Source organism: Pleurodeles waltl, chromosome 5 (genome assembly GCF_031143425.1).
Source record: "Pleurodeles waltl isolate 20211129_DDA chromosome 5, aPleWal1.hap1.20221129, whole genome shotgun sequence".
In the NCBI taxonomy this organism is placed as follows: domain Eukaryota; kingdom Metazoa; phylum Chordata; class Amphibia; order Caudata; family Salamandridae; genus Pleurodeles; species Pleurodeles waltl.
The window spans coordinates 474,691,111-474,713,958 of record NC_090444.1 but is presented as its reverse complement, the minus strand read 5'-3'; the positions used below and the strand labels follow the sequence as shown (position 1 = coordinate 474,713,958).

Here is a 22,848-nt window from a genome sequence, read left to right as displayed (position 1 = left end):
TCTAGCCAGTCGATTTTGCTTGTGAGTACACGAGGTGCAATATCTAGGCTGTACTTCCTTGGGTATCTTCACTTTAAGCGCAAAGTTATGTCAGACTCTCATTTGAACCCGCAGAAAGGAAGCTCCATAAGCAGTGTCGAGAGCCCTGTAGGGTTTTGTTAATTCTACTTTGCGTACTCTACCATTGTTGGCTGTTTTAAAGGATTAAAACACTACTGTAACTTCTCTATCATTGCTGTGGCCAGTAAGTTGTATTGTTAAGTCTCCCCTTGAAATAGCATTGCTGCCAAATATATTTGTCCACGTTTGTCTCCCTGCGAATCGAGCCACATCCCGCCAAGCGACGCCCATGAGAATTTAGGAAGTTTTTCTACCCTTCCCTTTTTGAAGTGCTTACAGTTTGCATCTGACCGTCTATTGCAGCGCCTGTTTTATGTTAAGTGTTGGCATAGTTCCTGTAGTGGTAGTTGTATATTTTTATAGAAGTTTAAAAAGTTTGCTTTTGCTTTGTGAAGGGATAAAACAACATGCAAAACTCATGCTCCTATTTTCCAAGATTTGCGGGTTCATATCACTGCTGTTTTAGCTCATAAGAATTGTCTTTGTGTCAGAACAAATGATCATTAGTAAAAACAGCTCTCATTTCCCTAATCTGAGGGTATGTAGTCTCAGAATAAACCCCGCCCCTCAGTGTTAACCGCTGTTTTAGGTGACTCTTGTATGGATAGGACAGCAGGGACATAGTGGATATTTGGAGCTCCTGTAGTTGGGTAAAAAAAAAATAGCAGCGCGGGCCATTCTGGATGTTCAAGGGTCCTCTCTTAAGCTCCTTTTGATTTTTTAAAGATGGTTTCACAGGTGACCACAAAAGTATTTTTGTTTTTTGTTCCGGTCATTTTGGATGGCCTAAATTAAGACTGTCACAAGGAGAGAGGACGTTCCCCCAAACCTAGTCTATGGCCTTGATCAGTAAGACCACCCAGGCAGAGCACGAGGACTGATCCTCCTGGTAAATGATTTCTCCAACTATTTTTTTTCTTATTATTTCGTCTCGTTATCACAGTTGGTTTCTCTGTTCTTCTACCACCACATTCTTCCTTTTCAGGTCTGGCGTTACCCAAGAACTTTTGTTTTTCATAAAAATATGTACACTAAATATACTTGCATTCAGGAGCTTTCAGTGTGCCCTGTTCCTCCATTGATGTAGGTCACTCACAGCACCTGACTGAGTTTGGGCATCCTGCTCTCGACTAGTGCGTGGACTACTGATGCAGTGTCTGCTTTTACGTTTACAAAATGGCTTTTAGGCAATGCTTGTTTTACTTAGAAGAAAGCCTGGCATCTCCTCCAGCCCTGATACCGACCGACCGTTCGTGTGTCACGTTTAACACAAAAAGCACTCACAAACAAAATAAGCATCAGCAAAGTCCAAATGTCTGCACCCAAATCCACACCTTTTGGCTTTACCTATGCTTGTTTTTGCTCTCTTTGAGTCCCCTTTCTTTCTCTCTTCCCCTTTCGTTATGCTTAGATTTTAAACATTGTACTTTATCCTTTATTTTGGACCTGAAAAAGCCAAGGGTCCATCAACCAGTATTGCTTGATTTGGTGCAGTGAAAGGATCCAGGTTTCCCTGGTGACCGTCCAGGCGGGCACATTTTCAGTTAATGTATTTTTACCACATCATGAAAACATATATTTGTACTTCAACCAATGCATAAGATCAGTGTTACTGCATATCAAAGGAAATACATTGTTTTGTTGTCCTAGAAACACGAACTCCTAAGCGTGTAAGTAAACCACTATCTCAGCATTGGCTAATGCTTGTTTTGAGGCTTCCAGTCTGCTTTCTCTGAAGCAGTATGTTTGTATCTTACAGCGAGCTTCTCCAGGACTTGGAAAACTGCGAAAACGACCCGGTGGCTATCGCGGAGTGCTTTGTTTCTAAGGTAAGATTATATATTGTCTGCTTGAAAGGCAGGGATTATCATAGGGTGAAGACCTGTCTAGCCTCCGGGCTCAGTTTGCCAACTGCTATGACGTAATCTGCCGGGTGTGCAGCAGGTCTGAGCACAGCAGGCTTTTCGGCATTGATCCCGCAGCTTCACTGCGGTTTGTCTGGCATTCCACAGCAGTCCTATTTCGGAGTGGTGGGTGTCGTGTCGGGAAGCTACTAAATCTGGAGATTTCTTGAGCAGTCCAGAACTTTATCTGTGATCCTTACTGTGAAATTGCATATATGCTGTCGACAAACCATTCTTTAATTTTGCGCCCGCTATATACACAGGTTTAATAGGCTACTGAAAATGTTAAGCAAATTGATCGTTTTGTTGAATGTACTTTCTACAAAGCTGTATTATCCTACCTCGAGTATAGTAAGCTTAAGCTATTTGACATCTGCTCAGTTGATTGAGAAATTACTATATTTTGGAATGCATAGGTGTGCTTGTCTTACCCTGTAAATTGGTGCACAAGATTCAGCATGGAGCTGTTAAACTCAAGAGACGTCAACATGTAATTTTGTACACCACAGACCCAAGAGAGCTACATTTAATCCTGGTCAGAAAGTGAACTTCAAAATTAAAGATGTTTGTAAAACAGAAATTGGGGAAAGATAAGTCGCATCGGGAGTAGGGCCTCACTCACCGCTGCTTTCCTGGAATTCAAAGATGATTATAAACTGGAAGGCTGTTTGGATGAGAGAGAGAGACACCATTGGCAAAGTCACTTTATGTGAAATTTCGTGTTGGGTTCGTGCCCCTGCGTACAGCAACAGTAAGGTGGCATCAGCCTGGTTCTGACTCTGATCTGTGTTGTCCTTTTTGCCCAGAAGTACCTGAACCAATTGAGCATGTTCTTATCTTTTCTCGAACATACCATGCATCCACGAGGAGCAGAGATTACAAGACTCCTTTAAGGCTATTGAGAACTGATATATCCCAATCGGTTTCCATTTCCTGGTTCCTATTAAACATGTGGCAGATTCACCTAAGAAATCTGCACTGATGATTGGCGGCCTGGCCGTCCTGTTTTTTTTTTTTTTTTTTTTAGTGCGTATAAACGTTTAACCTGTTCTTTAATGGATTTTCTATGACTCAGCGTGATTTTATATTGATTAGGCATGCATTTTATTAATCCTTGTTGCTAGTAGTTTGATTTCATCATTTTATGGAGTTTAACTTTTTTTTGTTTTAAATGCTGCCAGTAGTTTGAGTTCCTCTCTCTTATATATATTTTAATTGGTTCTCTTAAAATGCAATACTTTTCTAACTTTGTCTATATGTATTTGTGCTGTTATGGCAGATTTCCGAAATAAAGGAGATGATAATGATGATGAATCACATCTGTTTGCTGTACATATTGGCTGTTCAGTATAGATCGAAGTCCACCTCATTTCCAGAGAAAAATCCCTGAAATTTATTGTGGTGTTGATTGTTTATACGATATGTCTGTGATGACACTTTTTTGACACTTTTGAGCCCACTTAATTTGAGTCGGACTATTAATCAAAACCGTAACCTGAAGCTGCAGAATAGCATTGTTCCCATCTTGGGTATCGGTGTACTACTTATCATTCTGTGCATGTTGATAGATTTGATAATGCAGTGCTAAAAGACTAAGCTTCTCTTGACTCGCATGAAGAAGGCAAACAATAGGCCCTGCACTGCTCTCGTTTTACAGGAGCAATTGTCATTGCCAGGAGATGACGTTTCCCATTGTGCACTTTGGAATGTCCTTCCATGTGATTTTGTGGAATTTGGGGATCACCAGAATGGGATTATGTGTATTCAAGTCTAATGCTTCTCAGGCTCTACTTTTCCTATAGTGCAGTGGTTCCCAACCTGTGGTCCGGGGACCCCCGGGGGTCTGCAAAGCCTCCTCAGGGGGTCCGCGACTGCTTGAAAAATTAAATAATATTAACACATTAGGTCACCAGTTTTCAGTAAAGACTCAGTGGGGGGGGAGCGGATTCTAATAATGATTCTGTGGGGGGTCCCTGGGTTACAGTAATAATAAAGTTGGGGTCCACAGAAGTCAAAAGGTTTGGGAACCACTGCTATAGTGCATCTACTCTACCCCTCGTTCTTCTTTTCGTGCCTTTTTCTTCTTTTGGGTCACTATGAAAGTAGGATACACCTATTCTTGAAATCTGCACTGTAAAAGTTACCTGTTTATGGTTTGCACTGATATTAGTGCACTATCTAGTTTTTATACTTGCAATACATTTTCCTTGTGAGCTAAAATTTAAAAAGTTAAATTCTTGCTCAAAATATGTGTTTGTCGAAAGGTGACATGAGTGTCTGCTGAATACTTATCTTGTGCTTTCCAATGGATGCTTCTCGCCGCAGAGTCCCCTCATTGTGAGTATTCAGAGGCGCCAATTTGGATTCAGACAACTGAAAAGCAGTGCTCCTCGCGCCGGTAGATGGCGCTGTGCAACTCTCCCATCAATTTCATTCCGCTCTACAAGTGCCAGTCAAAGTCACATATTGTGTGCTAAAATGGTTCTGTCTGATTCACTTTACAAATAATTAATTTCTTAAAACCCACAAGAGTAAACGTCAACAGAAGCTCTGCATTAGCAAAGTCAACCCTAACATATATCCGATGGCTCCTTTTGACAGTTTCCAAATGTTTGGAAACGTTTGGCAAGAGAATGTTCCCACCTCAGCCAGGCTTGCTCTGAGGTAGGTTAACACCAGCTGCCTCCTTTTTCATCATATATATCGACTTTGGGACATAGCTGGTAAAATCTTACCAGCAGTACCGGAAAACTTATGGGCTTCCTTGGCATGAACCATTTATGATGGTGAGTATGCAACCAATTTCATAATCCTTTCAGGCTTAAACACCACTGATAGTCTAGCAAGGGCTGTAGGGACAAGTGTGGGTCTCCAGTACCTCACCTGGATGAAATCCACAGGCTTCTCCAGAGAAGCCCAGGCGTCCTTAATGGACATACCCTTGTACGGTGCCGGTTTGCTTTGAGAAAATGTGGCCTCTGCCCTGGTGTATTCTAAGGTGAGCCGAGCCACAACACGCTGTTTAGGCATTTCAGCACTAGTCAAAAATTCCCGACCAGCACTTTGCCCATTTTGGGGATATGCTTTGGGTTTGGCATACAGATAGCATTAGGCCTCGCCACCCACACAACAGGCCTCCCAGCCCATTCAAGGTCAGGAACGTAGGTCTAACAGACAAAGAACGTTCCATCAAGGGCAGCATACTAACTGATCCTCTGCCTCTCCAGTGAGTACCTCAAAGCCTCTTGAATGCGCCCGTAGCAACACACAACCATTGAGTGGGAGGTGAGTCAGCCCCTCCCTTTAAGGGTGACAGAGCATTAAAGCCGACAAGTGAGTCTTAAAATTGTCCAACAGGGTTACTCCTTGCCATTCCTTTTCGACCCACCACAATTGAGATATATATTAGATCTGTTTTTAGAGGACTTTGTCCTTTTTGTGGCATGAAGTGGAGGCTCTTTTGATACTAAGATACTAACCCCTGAAGTAGGGACTGAAGATACTAAGATACTAACCCCTGAAGTAGGGACTGAAGATACTAAGATACTAACCCCTGAAGTAGGGACTGAAGATACTAAGATACTAACCCCTGAAGTAGGGACTGAAGATACTAAGATACTAACCCCTGAAGTAGGGACTGAATGTTATTCACACTACCTCCTTGTGCCGAAGAAGGACAAAGAACATCCTTCCTATTTTGGTTCTTAGCCCTTTCAATGCTTTCCTGCTCAAATGCAAGTTCAAAATGCCCATGCTGGCCCAGGTACCTTCTACCCTGCATCCTGGAGACAAGATGGTGATGTTGGACATACAGGATGCCTACTTCCACATCGCATCCTTTCAAGTCCCCAGGATCTACCTGTTGTTCATGGTGGGTCACAATTCCTTTTAGTTTGCCATACTCCATTTCAGGCTCACCAGTGCCCCTCTGGTGTTCACAAAGGTGATGGTGGTGGTCGCTGCCAGTCTTTGCCACACTTAGTCGCTGACTACCTCCAGACAACAAAGAACCTCTTGACATTATAAGGGATTTCAATCAACACGCCAGAGTTAAACCTAACTCTTTCCTGGAGGCTTCCTTTCATAGGAGCTATCCCAGATATGGTGCACTTCCAGGCCTTTCCTCCGACCAGTGAGTCTAGGAACTTCTGGCAATTATCTTGATGTTTCAGCCCCTGTCCTGGGTCTCCACAAGGAAGGTTCTGAGACTCCTGGACCTGATAACTTCCTGCATCCTGCTCACCGACCATGCATACCCCTCTTCCTACCCCACCCAGAGATGATGATGGTGATAGATGCATTACTACTTAGGGGAGAACATCTAGACGAGCTGGAGATCAGAGGACTCTGGTCTCCAGCAGTGACCAGCCTCCACATCAGTTTGCTTGAGTGATGGCCGATTTGCTTGGAATTAAAGGCCTTCCTGCCAGCTATCAAAGGGAGGCTGGTGTAGGATTTCACCAACACCACCACTGATGTGTGATACTGCAACAAGCAGGGTGCAGTGGGTTCTGGATCCTGTGTGCAGTGGGTTCTGGATCCTGTGTCAGTAGGCTCTGAACCTTAAACTGGTTAAATTGTTAGAGCATTACACCAAGCGTACACGACCAGACAGAATTTTTAATGCCAGTGCAGACAAGCTTAACCTACCTCCTAGCATAGCACAAATGGAAGTTACTCCTAGAGGTGGCAGCGGGCCCCTGGCTCTCTTCGCCACCACCGAGAATGTATAATGTCAACACTTTTTGCTTGCTGGAGTTCCCAAAAAGGCTTTATTTCGGAGACACATTCTGCTTAGAGTGGAGTATGGGACTCCCATATGCCTTTCCACTGCTCCTTCTAATGTCCCAAGCTCTGAACAAGATAAGGAATGACTGAACCCAAGTCATTCTAGTGGCTCTGGATTGGGCCAGGAGAGTGCGCTACCCAGAACTTCTGGGCCTGAGGATCTGTCCTGCAATGAGGGTGCCTCTTCCAGTGTATTTTCTATTACAGCAGCAGGGGCAGGTCTTCTGCCTGCACAACCTGCCCCTCCTTATGTGGAGATTGAATGGCGACAGTTAATCTCCTTTGACCTCCCTCCTGAAGTTGTTACCGTCATTCTGGTGGCCAGGAGCCCTTCCAATAAATCTTTGTATGCCCTGTACTTTGTTGCTTGGTGTGATAACCAGCACACGTCCATTTGCAAACCAAACTGTTGAAAGTATTGTATTGTTTGATATGTCATTGACATATCAGGAGCTTGCAGTGACCACTACTAAAGGTTCCTGGTTTGGGCTTTAAGCCTTTTAACGTTTGCTGGACCAGCCACCCTTATTCAAATGACCCATTGTGATACATTTCCATAAAGGGTTTCAGCAAACGTTTCAGCCAAAGCCTTTTGTGATGCCACAGTGGGACTTAAATTTGATCCTCCCTTTCCTCATGTGTGCCCCTTTTGAGCCAATGCACAGTTGGCCATAGCACCCCTTTATTTTGAAAACTCTGGTCACAATAACATCAACATGCAAGGGAGCATTAGGCCATCGCCATCTAGCCTCCTTATACCACTTTTTTTTTTTTTCCAGACATATTTGTATTACAGACTCTCCCAGCTTTCCTACCGAATGTGGTGATGCCTTATCATAGCGGCAAGCCATTACTCTTTCAATCTTCTTTGCTCTGCGTCATCCCTTGAAAGAGGAAGAGAGACTCAATTGTTTAGACCTTGGGCGTGCACTCAGCTTTTGCATCGATTGTACCAAGGAACATTGAGTGGGCTATTAGCTCTAGGTGGGGTTCTCTGGGGGCAAAGAAGATTGAGATGGTGCAGCTGTGGACCCTTTAACATTAGGTAGCTCTCTGTATTAAGATCTACTACATATTGGCTGAGAAGTAGCCTCCAGAAGATCTGAGAGTTCTATCCACCAGAGCCAAGGCTGCTACCACTGCTTTGGCATGCAAAATGCATGTCCACAATATCTATCAGTCAGCTATGTGTGCATCAGTGCACACTTTCATGAATCACTACTGACTTGACAGTCAGTTTAGTCATAAAGGGCTTTTTGCCCTTTCAGTCCTGCAGGACTTTTCAGTCTGAGCCATTCCTTCGAACCACCACCTTGAAAGGTACTGCTTTGGTAGCCATTCAACAAGGTGAGGAATCCGTGGTTAAAAGTATCCATCTGAAGAACAAGCTACTTACCTTCAGTAACCCTGTTTCTGGTGGATGTTTTATCTAACCTTAGACTCCTCGCCACCCTCTCACCTCCCCATTCTGTACAATGGACTTTTTTCCAGCTAAAAGGGAAACTGCACACTTTTTCTTCCAATTCAGTCATAGGTTTTGTTTTTGAGGGTGTGGTTAAGCTTACACAGGAAACTGACATCAGCCATGCATGGGTGATGGTTATACTCAGCTCCAATCATCACTTCCAGAGAGGAACGGTGTTGATGTGGAGTCGCACAGCGCCACCTACTGGCACACAGGGGCATTGCTTTTAAAGGCTGATACCAAGAAATATTCACAAGGTAGTGATTCTGCTGCTAGAGTATCCACCAGAAAGAGCATTACCAAAGGTAAGTAACTTGTTCTTCAGTCACTTTATATGTATTGAGGACATATGTTGAGGCATGGCATAAAGCATCCACCACTCCTGTCAGAACATTGATATATGTGCCGATTTCCATGGTGTTACTAGCTGCTTTTCACACTGTTGAAAAATACTTAAATTTGAATAATATTTTAATGATGCCTTACATTGGTGCATTGCAGTGCACTTTTTCTTTTTGTGAAGGTGCACATGTTGGATGGGTTGAGAACAAAATCAGCATTGTGCTGATCTCCATTGTCTCCCTAGCTGCACCCGCTATCTTTAGATTAATTACCCCAGCACTCTGCACCAACCTTGAATTTAGATTTTTTTTTTGCAGATGGCTGACACATTTATTCACCTCTTTCCGATACGCTAGACTGGCACCTGCCCCTGTAATCCTGCCTTCTAGCCATGAAGGATGGGTACATGCCAGAACTCAATAGGTTGATTTATTCTTAAACTATCTTTCTTTTGGCCTGCTGGCAGATGCCTGTGGTATTATTAAGTTTTAAATTCCAAAACAATTCCATATCTAGTGTTTACAGGTTGGTGATGTGAGCCTGTCTGGCCAGGTTTTAACAGTGTTATAAGTTGCCGCTCGATTCCAAGTTTTGTTTCATTCCAGCACAATAATAAATACGTACACACCTCCACCAACTCCCCTCCCCTCTCCTCCTAAAAACTAGATTGGCTTCCATAGGCTGAAAACTAGTTAGCTGTAGGGAAATGCTCATCTCTGTGACATTGCTCTGGTTATGTTATGTTTGTCCTACAAATGCTTTGAAGGTGAAGCCCAGTTATACCTCAGAAAATGATTGAAGTATGTTTCAAAGCACTGGGCATTTGTTGTGGAAATTCCTCCTTTGAGGTCACCGCCCACCCTATGTAGTTCAGGAATCTGCTCTTTGGCCTTCTAGACTACTTTTTATTCAAGTGTTGATAACTCACATCTTGTAGTTATGAACCTCCTCACATCCAAAAAAATGTGATGCAGTTATGACTAATGTGTGTGCTGCCCAAATGATCTGATCAGTCATCACTTTCCCAGCGCTTGAACCAGGTCTTCACCCAGTCTTTAGAACAGGTTTTTATGTTCATGTCTAGTAAATAAATGAAATGGTAGTCTTACCATCTTTAAGAAGGACTAATCTCTATATCTTCAAACATAATGGAATGCGAACACCTTCCAATTTCTTTTCTACTTTTTATTTCATTCTGCACCTCTGAGTACATGCAAACAGTGATGTACATACATAGAGAATAGAATTATTGGGACAAGTACAATCAGTCTAATGCATTTTAGACTTTCACAAGGATATCGATAAACCAGCATAAATATGAAGGAGGAACTTAGTCATAATGACTCCAAAGATCAGCTTCCTGTAACAGATTGTGAAACTTAAGGTAAAGTGTAACTATCAGAAATAGTAGGAAGGAAATTTCGGTATGGAAAGTGGAACAAAAATGTTATGAGATGTGGGAGAAAAAGGATGCCCCAAAAATCGAGACATTCCAAAATTTACCTCAGTCAGATTTCCCATAATTCACTGGATCGGAGATGAAGGTAAACCCCAATTTCATGAGGCAGTGTCCCCCTGCATTAAGGTACATACCAAAATCAAGCAGAAATACAGTTCATTAATGATTTAGGATTGAATGGGACCAGTGAATAACCAAGTACAGATCAATAGAAGTGTAAAGGGTATTATTGCAGTGTAAATCATATTCAATGCCATGAAGGCTCTCACATGAAGAGTTAAATAAAGTATGTAGACGTCAGAAAATATTCTAAATCTCAATGGCGCCACAAAATCAGGAAAGAGCCTGGCAGCATCCCGAGTAGAATAATGAAAGTCATGTGGCTCTTCCAAAAAATAGAGGGCTTTGTACACAGTTTTTGTATAAGAATTAAGAACTTTTGTAAAATCATCATGGTGTGAGCAAATATCTATAATTTCTTCAACAGATCAGAGCACAAGGAAATGTATGTCACATTACCTAAACACCTAAGCATTAACCCACTACATGAATAACTAACTATTCCACACCCTCCATTCTGATATTATCCTGAAATGTTCAAATAGAGCACAATACATTTTCAGTGTCACGTTTTTGGAATGAATAGGTTTTAGTGAAGAAACGGAAGGCACGGCATTAGGTTGCCTGTTACACTCCAATCGAAAAAGTTAATTTTGAACAGAACCAGAACAACGGTGGAAATATCCTAAGACATTGGGGAGAGGATGAGTTTGGAGGGGGGGGAGGACAGGATTAGTGATAAAGATGCCTTCCATTTTGACCAAGATGGCATTTTACACAGAAATGTGGCCTAATTAATACATATTAGAAAACACTTTTCTACCCATCATACAATTTGTTTCAAAAGCAATTGTATTAGATTTAATGCATGTGAAATTGTGTATGTAAATGCATACTACACATTGTTAATGATACACAAAAATGTGAATCCATAGAATTCTCTTACAGGGGTGATCAGTTAGTTCATTTGCATTAAGTAAATCTTTTCTATACTATCTTCTCCAGGTTGGTTAGAATGCAAGGACCAGACTAGTCCATTTAGGACTGCAAAAGGCCCAGTAACCCCGATGAACACTGTGGCAGTGCGTCAGTCTAGAAAGGATAGGCAAGGAGAGCTCAGATGGAAATATCACCTAGAAAGTACTGATGAACCTTGGCAACACCTGGGAAATGGAACGGGAAATCAGAAAAGCATATTGTCCATTGAGCCTTACATGCCAGCGCTTTTTGGGGCTTTACATCAACAGTCCAATGGGCAGGGATTTATTCCATGAGTGTCTGAAGTGTACAAGGCACTTTATGACGTTGACTGTAGCCATCCCTTTTGAAGATGGAGCAATTTAGACTCCAAACCTCTTTCTATAAATGGTTCTCGAATATTGGCTAGCAAAGGCATTCATGTTGCCAGTAAACCAGTTCAGGAACTTCAATTTTGCCTTCAATTTACTCCTGCTTTGATCAGCCATGAGAAATGCTTTTGTTACTCAAAAAATTGTCTGAATATCACTTTGACTCGTGAAACACATTATTTGGGATCGTTTTTCTGTTGTTGGTGGTTGACCCATACTTTCATTGCTGATCTAGGCTGCTGCCATGGGGTGGATACTTGGGCTGCACAGAATTTCCTGATGTGGTTGGTGCAGATGTCACCTTAGCACCTGTCATTACTACATAATTTGTGTTTCACATTGTCCACTGCATCTTTTTCCAAAACGTCACCACCACACTTCTTTAGTACAGTTTAATCAAGGGTGCTCAGTCTATTTTTTGGTGTTCGATCATTATTTGTTAAAACAGTCGGATGATAGCTTGGATGATGAAGGGGGAATGCTGTGACTGTATGAGGGTTGTAACAGCCAAGCGTGACTTTGATTTATTCCTTACTATACGTCTGGTTTGGCGACTTGGTTTTGACATAGTACTGTTTTTTGAAGGGACATTCCTTTGGCATCTGCTTCCTGCCTTGTACTACGTTGTGTATTATTGAACTGCCATGCCATGTGGAAGTAGTACTCCTCCTATTGTTTGTACTTGGAACCTCTCACTGCGTTTTTGTTGTGTTACTCTGAAAAATCAATTAAACAAAGGTTAATAAAAAAAAGTTAAAACAGACTTATACATGATATGACAGAAGGGCCAGGAATAAGTTGGTACTGGAACAAATATGGTTCTTCCTAGACACGAGAGGGTGTTGTGGTAGAAATGTGTCACACGAGAAGAATTGAAAATGGAACTGAGATATGTTTTAAAAAGACATGGGTTTAGCAAAAGCTATAGATGTCTTAAAAGCACTGCCAAAGGACTGCCTGGATACAACAGGAAAACACCAACACAGACAGCTGGGGCCCATTAGTGAAGCAGGTCTGGAACTCACTTCGCCAGGAAACACCCAGATAAAATGGATGCAGACCGCAACAGAAAATTAGGCAAGAAACCACAAGTGGAGTACAAACCACCAACGTATTTGTTGGAAATGGGGTTTCTAGTTTGCTAGGGTATGCACCTAAGCCAGACAGAACCCTTCCACTCTAGTCAGGGTGAGGGAGTAACACACCCAAGATAAGCCCTGCTCACCCCTTTTGTAGCTCCGTACAAGCAGTCGGGCTTATTGCAGAGGCAATGTGTAAAGCGATTGCACAACACATGTGACACAATAAATACACCACAAAGAAAACACAAGTTACATAAAAATAAACTGTACCGCGTAAACCATCATTAGACCAAAAGTGACATGTATTAGTTATACCCTGCTACACAAGCAGTGGTCAGAACATCACACAGGTTACTAGTAGTCTGCAAGAATAAGCAGTAGTCAGGTGAACCCATAGGTTACTAGTATTCTGCAACACAAGCAGGTTATCTTTATCACCAAAAATGCACGTCAGGATAAACATAATATTACAGATGCCAAGACACCATCATGAACTCACATAAAATGAAACATTCCCCAAATGGTAGATCATTATTATCCCCCTAATAAATGCACATATTTTGAAAACATTTCCATAGGCGTAGGATGTTTCCTCATGTATGGCAATCACTGTAATACACACCTGTATTCTAAAACATCTCCTTATGGCATATATCCAAAACCCACCCTCCCGATGCAGGTGATATTGATCCTGAGTGAAAACAACAAGTAGTATCACCTTAGGCCAGGTAGGTTTATCATAAGTAATGAGGGACCAGAATACACTGGGGACCGGTGACAGGCACAGAAATTCCCCCAGGAACAACTTCTACGCGAAAGTCACAGAGCGTCGGTCCTTTCTTTACAGGGTGAGCCATTGAAGGGTCCAGCCTTCTGCTAACACCAGCAGGGCTTCCTGCATTGCTGGGCAACCTGCCCTAAGGGGCCGGGGCTTCCTCTGAGGAGTTGGTGCCTCTCTCGTCCTGGCGGCGCAGCTCTGAGGGGAGTAGCAGGTGTGTGGCGTTTCAGCACGCGTTGGCCAACAAAATAAGGCACTCGCCATGACCATGCACCAGTGTCAAAGAGGCAGGGAGCAGTGAACACCGTTTCTCACAGCTGGGATCCTGGGGGATACCTTGGGGGAGGGGTGAGTGGGCACAAGAGGAGGCTGGTAGGCAGACAGGCCAGCTCAATAATGCCAGTGTGCAAATGGTAGTCCATCCTGCAGCCCCATAGTAGGCAGGCAGCAGGCCAACACAGCTAAGCAAATAGCAATAATGGTGGTTCCTCCTGGCAGTAGCCCTCTAGTGAACCAGGGTCAGGGAGCAGCTGACAGCAGGACAACAAGCAGAAAACTGATCCTGATGAGTGCTTTGTGCCACCCAGCAGACACTAGGCAGAAGGGCAACAAACAGAAGGGCAGTTCAGATGAATCCTTTGTGCAGACCAGTTGTCCCTTTGGCAGAGGGTTGGCCCCAGGTCCCGAAGTGCTCTATAAATGTGGGGGACAACCCCCTGTACTTGTACTCATTTTGTGCAGCCTTCACAAAAGGGGGAAAGAGTGTTCCAACCAGCACTAACCAGTTCCAGGAATGTCCCCTCTCTCTTCCAGCACTGGCTTCAAACATCATTGGGGGTAAATGATCCCTCTCTGTGAGGTCAGGCTGCAGCCTTTACAGATGCAGGTGTGCCCTGCTCTACCTCTCCCAACCCAGGAAGATCATTCAATATGCAGGTGTCCTCTTGTGACACCTCCACCCTCCCTGTGTATAGGCTGTCTGAAAAGTATGCACAAAGCCCAGCTGTCACTCTCCCCCCAGACGTTAATTGGAGGCAAAGTGCAGAACACCAGAGTCATAAGCACAGAGAAATGGTCACTTTCTAAAAGCTTTCTATAATGGTAATACAAACTCCACCTACACCAGTAAGCAGCATTTCTCACTACCATTCCAACTATGCCAAACATGCCTATGTCACCCCTCATAGATCAGACAATACCACTTAGACATATGTTAGTGCATTTCCAATGCAATCCTGTGAGAGAGGCAGCACTCACGGTAATGAGAAACCAAATAGGCTGTTTGTCACTACTAGGACAGTGCACACAACAAGGCACATTGTCCAGCCTCTTACCCACACCCTATCCATAGGGCGAGATAGGGCCTTCCTTAGGGGTGACTTTTTTGTAGTAAAAGGGTATTTCCAAGCCTGCCAATTGAATTTAGATGCCAGGTCCATGTGGTAATTAACTGCGCACGCAGGCTCTGCGGTAGCAGGCCTGTGACAGGTTTGAAAGGCGACTTCTGTGGGTGGTGCAAGCTGCGCTGCAGGCCCACTAGTAGCATTTAATTTACAGGCCCTTGGTATAGGATATTACTGTATAAGGGACTTGTAGGTAAAGTAAATGTACCAATCATACCAAGTTTAGAAGGGAGAAAACATGCACTTTAGCACTGATCAGTAGTGGTAAAGTGCTCAGAGTCCTAACACCAACAACAAGCATTTTCAATGCAACGGGTCTCGCGTTTGCTCATGTTAGAGCTGATTGCGTTGTAAACTTCAAACCCGACTTTTCACCAATCGGGCAAAAGTGAATTTATGTACATAACCCGAAAAAGTGAAATTAACCATGTAAACGGCTCGACTTCTGCCAAGCGAGATCGCGCTCGTAAATTAGAGAAAAAGAAGTCCACGAGCCCGATGGAAAACAGCGAGCCTTGCATGTTTTCTGTACTTGGTCGCTGCGCTCGAGGAGGGCTAGCCATCAGTAAAGGCATGATGTATGCATGCCTTCGACTAATGAAAGCAAGCAGATTTTATTAGGCAAGCCCACGAACCAATAAAAAACACTGACGTGACGTTGACAGGGCTCCGAGCCCTTTTCTAAACATTAAAGCGTCTCGCTGTGATACGCATGCGCGAGCGCATGCAACGCAGGCTCGACCCTAAAAAGGGGTCAGCCAAAATAGGAGGAGGAAGGCAAAAAGTTTGGGGATGACTGTAAAAGGTCCAAGTCCAAAAGTACTGCTTTGTTCATTTGCAAAGAATGGACAATGTTGCATTTTGTGGGAGTGCTTGAGATGTTTACGTGAAGACAGCAGTGTAACAGCGTAGCGGTACCGACCATGCTGCCCTGCTAGCATTCTGCAAACTAAGGGAATGGCCCCGTTTAGTCAGATGCACACCCACCACTACTCCCTGGAGACAAGCAAACCATAGTCCTCAGTAGCAGTGGCTTCCTTGGCTAAGCGCAGACAGAGAATAAGTAAACATAGCAGGCCATACGAGCATATGAAGGGCATAGGACCCCAGACAGTCACAAGTACCTTGATAATAACAGACAGAGAGAACCACAGGTTATTAGATATGTTCTTCAGGGGTGCACAGATAACATCTGGGCACCCCTGAGCAGTGCTATCAGAAGTTCCCCTGGAATCTCTCTAGTGCCTTTGGCAGTGCCCTTTCACCTCTGGCCTTGGGTCAGGAAACCCACAGCAGGAAGAGAATCAAAACAGGTCCTTACAATCAGTTTACTTTTTCGGTTTCATCCCGTCACCCTTCCTCCTTCAGCCACCATCAGCAACAGGCACCAGAAGGGCACAGGGTGGAAATAAAACCCTGTGAAGTCAGCGGGGTCAAAGTGTTCTTGCTGTCATTTCCGCTACCCAAGACATGTTGTTGATTTGACCTCCATGTGACATTGATTGATGCAGTGGCAATACGGAATCCAATATGTGAAAACGTGTTATCTAGGATGCGCGTGAATACCAAGCTGTGCGTTAATTAGAATTAGTTTTTCTTAGTTCAACAAATGTCCACAGCAACACTCTCTCCCTCCCCGCACGAGCGAACAAGGTGACCGCACGGCCATCTCTTTCTGATGACACCTTGAAGACGAAAGAATTATGTTTTCATAAGGATGAATGCACCACACCGCGGACTTTGTGAGGATTCTAAGCATTTAACAAGTATCTTGGTTTCTGTCGCTCTCTTGCGTAATCCTAATCGGTTCTATGTAATTTCTTGTGCAAATCCTGAACACCAGACCTGGGTTGGCTCTGGCTTCCTTACACTTGATCTGCCCCCATTATGATGGGTAGGTCCGCTGTCTTCTCTACTTTCCCTCTTTGTAACCTACCTCCATCCTCCAATCCTCGCATTGAGCTCATCCTCCGCTGGCTTCCTGCCATCATCTCTTGAAAGCACCTTCTGCCACTCTCCATGAGGCTATCCTCTGCCGCTCAGGAAGAAGTGATGCTGTGCCATCTCTATAGATTGCTTGACTTGGAGCTTACAGTGGGCACCAAACAGAGAGACATCGCCACTCTGATGATCAGTATCAACCGGACTTGGGGCCAGATGTAGCAAAGGTTTTTACCCATTCTGTGTCTACGGGAAAATGTGTTCGTACATATGGCCCTAAATGCCCTGTTTGTTCAGTCAAGAAGCGTTGCAGCTGTTGCCAACAATTTACTGCCCTTCAGTTCAAGGGATGATCCTGTGGTAAGGATTGTTTTGTGACATTTCAGTCTTTCCATCTTAAATATGCTTTTCGTACCTTTGTTGCACAGCCACACGGTGAAGAGATATTATTTTATTTATTTAGTTTGGGTATATTCAGTGGCAGGTGTATCCTCTTTGTTATATCTGAGTACAAGAAGAAACTGACATCATGCAGTAGATTGAGGGGTGTAGGTGAGGTAGCTTGGAGCCATATTGGAGGGGCGTCTCCCATAACAGATGTTCTTTGATTATGATACATTGGAGCGAGTCGGAAAATTCTCATCTTAAAGTGTTTCTCTAATCATTCGGGTGTTAGGGAGGGAGGCAGAGCAATGCTCGGGGCATTCCACATTTATTTGACTTTGCTCTCCCAAGGGTCTGACCCCCCTCCTAGACCCTCCCCAGGATCAAAGGGTGAATTGAAACCCTTACATTGAGTATGTTATCAACTTAAGAGTAGAGATTGTGCATTCACTATCTCCACAATGTCTTTTTTTTTTTTTTTAAGGTTCCAGGATGTAGGAGGAAGCCCCCACAGTGCCTTAGCATGTTGTGTTGTGGGCGTGGCCTTAGGCAACACCTCAAAAGATCCTGCCTGTTCCGCCGGCTGCTCAGACCTTGCTGGTGCTCCGAAAATTAACCGCCTTAGTGGGATCGCACAGTGGAGATAATTCCAATCTTGGCAGGCGTAATTTTTTTAATTTAATATCATGGCTGTGGGGCATTAAAGCCCTGCTGTAGACTGGTTCATGTCAGGGCTTTAAATGGAATTATAGAAGTACTGGACTCTCAACCAAGAGTATCTGTTTGTGCCTGTGAAGCTTTGGTGCTCTCTCATTTAATGTTTTGCAACAGTGATAAGAAGTGCAGGTACCCTCCCTTTAAACTGCAAGTGCTCAGTACTGGGGAATACCTGCCCAATTAAAGCGCCGGTCCATGGAAAGCGATTTCTCTGCATATCTTTTCTGATGTAGGTCGCAACTGAAAGCTACAGTATTTTGGGCGGATATTGTTTCGTTTTTTTATGCAACCCTAAAAAAATGTGGACTGAAGTGGTAATGATGCCAGAAAGGTCTCTTGGCGGAAATGTCTTTGGGCCTCGTCAGCAGTTGTAATTTGTTTCCGTTGATAGCTGGGTCCCAGTAGCTTAATTGTTGAAGTTGTTGAAGTTTGCGTCTGCAAGTTTGCCTGCCTGTTCTTCATTTTCATTGCGGTGATGCCAGGTTTAATTAGAAAAGTGACGTATCTACACACGAGGGAGAACAGGGAGTAGTGGTTCTGGCACGCGGGTGTGTTAGCAGCAGCCTAAACCTATAAGAGATCATTGTCCTTTTACTGACACAGGGGCAGCTGTGCACATGCCACGGAGCTGCAATCAGGCACACCTTTCATGCAAACCCAGAGCCATAAAGGCAAATCTATTCTCAGCTTCATACTTTCTTAGGGCTGGGATGTAAAGGTCCGGGTGGAAAAATAGGCAATTTATGCCTGCTGGCTTGCACCGAGACTCAAGGTCACTGGAATTATGCGGCATGGGAGTCCCAAACTGTACAGCAGGGTTGACTAAATTATGCAGCCAGAAAAGGTAAATTATGTGACGTAATGCAGCACATTTTGTGATAGTATTACTTTATTTTTTGTCATTTTACACATGCTAACAATATCTGGGCAAAAGGTTCACCTCATTAGTAGGGAGTTAACAATAAAATACAACAATAAGCAACAGAAATAAGACCAACCAATCTTTGCAAAGGATATTCCACTATGCAACAATACATGAAACCATGTTTTTAGTTGTTTTTGATTCTTCTGTGCTAGAAACCAGTTTTGTTTTTAAAATCTGCACATGATGAATTATGTGGCAAAAGGCGGTAAATCCATAATTATGCAGAAAATGCTACCGCTGCATATTCACATACTTCAAGTGTCTACATAATGCGTACATTTTGGACTTCCTTGGAATTCTCAAAGAATTTCAGGAGTACTCCTAGGAAGCTGCCACAGTTGCAGTTTACCAGGAATACTTGTATCCATGTTTTTTTTTCTCACCCATGAAAATATGCATAGGTACATTTCTGTGTGATGCAGAAGTGCACTTGCAAATTTGATCTTTTTTCGGTTGGGTGTGCAAACGCTCCGGCCTGTTGTAATGTATCTGTGGGCTTTTAACCACGCACACACAACCCCCATCACAATCACTCGTTTGTGGGCTTGCCTTTAAAATATCCTTTATCATCATTGGTAAAAGCTTTACATTTGTCCTTCCTTGGGGCAGGTTTGTTACCAACTTGGCCATCGAACCTGTTACTTGAATAATTGCAAGTTTGCCAATATGTTTGACTGCAAGCAAACTTCTTTTTCCTTATGTGCCTCTCCTTTACGCTTGTGCTCATGGTGGCTATGGCGCTTTGAATCCGCTTGCTTATGTCAACTATTTTACTTTTCATTTTCAAATTATGTGGCAAGAAAAGTCCAGTTAGGAAGTTACAATGCTAATATCTCTAACTCAAGCAAACACTAGACCTATTGAATTGCAAATGCTTGTTCTTTCCTGTTGCCACTACTCCTGCACGTCTGCCAGTTTAGGAGATGCCCTCGCCATATTCCCTCTCTGTGAATAGACTTACTCTTGCCCTTGACAGGAGTAAACCTGCACCCGCATCTATCACTGGAACGTGATCACCAGCTGTTTAAGACTATCAACCACAAACTCAGTAGTTTGAGAGTCTTCACTGACATTGGCAGGTAACATTCCCATGGGAATGCCCACAAATCATCCCTTTGAGCAGACGTACATGGAAAATGTTCATAGTGGTGGCATTTTAAGTGTACAGAAATACAGATGAGTGCCGATTCATGATTTGTGAACCAAAAGCATGAATGTGCAATTGTAAACAAGGATATTTATCGCACCAGAGTAGAGTGGGTGAGCCAATATCTTTGTAAATCGGACCCTTAGGGTCAAAACTCGTGGTTTTAGATCTTCATCTCACTTTGAGTTTAGCTTCTGTTATGCCTTACCTGTTTTCCCCTTCATTGTAAGGGTATTTGTTGTATCACTGTTGCTAATAGATGGGATAATTTATTACATGCTGAGAATTGATTTGAATTGTTTATTGTACTTTTACTGCAGTGTTGCATATTTGATGTTAGGAATGAAAGGACAGATTAGTATAGAGCTTTTTGGTTTAGTATTCCTTTTACTTTCATTGTATATGAAGATAGCTCACCAATCAGGAGCTCCCCATAGCATCAGCTCGTATTGGTGACCATGGCCAACGCGTGGAGTCTCTTCGATGAGCAGGAAGTTCTACGGTCAAACATGGGAATGGTTTGGTGACCAGATGTAATGACAACCTATGCATCAAGAGTGCCAACATAAACAGCAATAGTCCTGGTGCCAGTGTGGGTGACCAATCTAGTGGCGTTGGCAGTGAAGTGTCAACTTGAAAGGAAGTGCAATCTTACATTATTAAATTACATACCTTTACACTACCAAGAGCCCCACTCTCTGTCTCCATCTGTGGTTTAGGCAAAGATCTCCGATCCCTCTTGGAGCCTTCAGTAAAACGTATTTGTAGTAAATCCCTAGCATTATGTGTGACTATTTTGTAGAAGCCCTGAGCAGTATTACAGGATGTGCCTTCCCGCTGTACTAGCAGAGTATAATTTTTGGAAGTTTCAGCAGCATGAAATGGTACCTCATTCCAAGTGAGAGCTTAGATGGCATGCCAGTATTTATGGAATATGCTGAAGGTTTTAAATGATTAATGTGCTTAGAATGCAATTCGTGAGGATATAGGCAGGGTGTCACTGATGTACAAGCCTTCATAAGGACACATTCCCTATTTCAGGAATACGTTGTACCGTCAACCTCCAAAAAGATTTGCTTATCAAATATATCATGAGCTTTCCTCAAGGTTCAATGTATATTTTCTAGAATAAGGCAGTATCCTAGAGTGACACTCTACAATCTTAACTCGTGTGAATTGAGCTGGTTAGACTTCCAAGCTAGGGACATTTCTCATTTTGAGGAAATATGGACAAACACTAAACTAGCTTCATCTGAAAGGACTGCTTTCTGCATACTTCCAAATTCATAAGACATGTGGAAAGCTATTCTGGTAATAAAAATTACCAGAATAGCTTTCCTATTCAATCAATCAATCAGTGATTGTAAAGCGCAGTTTCTCATCCGCAAGGGTCCCAAGGCGCTGGAGGGGAAACTGTAGCATCCATTGGTGAGGTGGTTCTTAAAAAAGTCATGTCTTCAACTCCTTCGTGAAGTTGAGGAAGGGGGTGATTTGTCTGATGTGGAGTGGAAGGGCATTCCAGGCGGTGCCTGCGAGGTAGGAAAAGGAGCGCCCCCCTATTATGGTTTTCCTGATGCTGGGTACTTTGGCGAGAGAGAGCTGGGCTGAGCGTAGGGCCCTGTGGGGTACGTGGAAGTTGAGTCAACAGTTCATGTTTGCTGGTCCGGTGTTGTGGAGGGCCTTGTGTGCGTGGGTGAGGATCTTGAAGGTGATTCTTCTCTCTATGGGAAGCCAGTGTAGTGTGCGCAGGTGTTGCGAGATGTGGCAGTGTCGAGGCAGGTCGAGGACTAGTCTGGTGGTGGTGTTCTGGATGTTCTGTAGTTTGCGGGTGAGTTTCTTGTTGATTCTAGCGTAGAGGGCGTTGCCGTAGCCATTTTGCTGGCGATGCGGGTGTGTGTGATGGTCTTTCTATGTTTGAGGGAATCCATTTGAGAATCTTGCGTAGGCGGTGGAGGGTGCGGAAGCAGGTGGAGGTGACTGAGTTGATTTGGTGGTTTATGTTGAGTTTGGAGTCCAAGATGATTCTGAGGATGCGGGCTTGGCTTGTGGGGGTGGGCGGGTTTCCAAGGGTGGGTGGCCACCAGGAGTCGTTCCATGCATCTGGTTGAGGGCCCATGATGAGTACTTCTGTCTTGTTTACTTTGAGTTGAAGGCAGCTGTTTCTCATCCAGTTGGCGACTGCTTCCATGCCTTCGTGGAAGTTGTGTCTGGCTGTGTTGGGTTAGTTGGATAGGGAGAGAATGAGTTGGGTGTCGTCGGCGTAGGAGACGATGTTGATTCCGTACCTTCTGACGATGGCGGCTAGCGGGGCCTTGTAGATGTTAAACAGCATGGGGCTGAAGGAGGATCCCTGAGGAACTCTGTAGGTGGTAGTTGTGGGGTCTGCGAGGAAGGGGGTGATTCTCACTCATTGAGTTCTGCTGGAGAGGAAGGATTGGATCCAGTTGAGGGCCTTGTCTCTGATGCCGGCTTCGTGAAGTCCTCGTATCACAGTGTGGTGGAAGACTGTGTCGAAGGCCACCGAAAGATCTAGCAGGATGAGTGCTGCCGTCTCTCCCTTGTCCTGCAGGGAGTGGATGTCGTCTGTTGCCGCCAGGAAGGCTGTTTCGGTGCAATGGTTTTTCCTGAATCCAGATTGGGAGATGTCGAGGATGTTGTGGTTTTCGATAAAAGTGGCAAGTTGGCTGTTGGTGGCTTTTTTGATGACTTTTACAGGAAATGGCAGTAGGGAGATGGGCCTAAAGTTTTTGAGGTCAGTGGGGTCTGCCGAGGGTTTCTTGATGAGGGGGTTGATCTCAGCATGTTTCCAGTCATCTGGAAAGGGGGCGGCAGCTAGGGAGTGGTTGATGGTGAGATGGAGCTTGGGGGCCATGGTGTCTGCAGCTCTGTTAAAAATGTGGTTGGGTCATGGGTCCGTGGGGGCCCTGCAGTGTATGGACTTCATTGTTTTCAGAGTGTCTTCGGTGGTGAGGGGGGGTCCAGTT

General features: G+C 43.9%; 1 protein-coding gene across 4 annotated transcripts in view; it reads left to right on the top strand.

Moving 5' to 3' along the window:
* Positions 1-22,848, top strand: part of PLEKHG1 (pleckstrin homology and RhoGEF domain containing G1) — a 273,088-nt gene that overhangs the window by 126,335 nt on the left and 123,905 nt on the right. For all 4 annotated transcript variants that reach the window (XM_069234291.1, XM_069234292.1, XM_069234293.1 and 1 more), the window contains exon 4: positions 1,880-1,949. In XM_069234291.1, the coding sequence (XP_069090392.1) occupies positions 1,880-1,949 (70 nt within the window). The remainder of the gene's footprint in view (positions 1-1,879; positions 1,950-22,848) is intronic.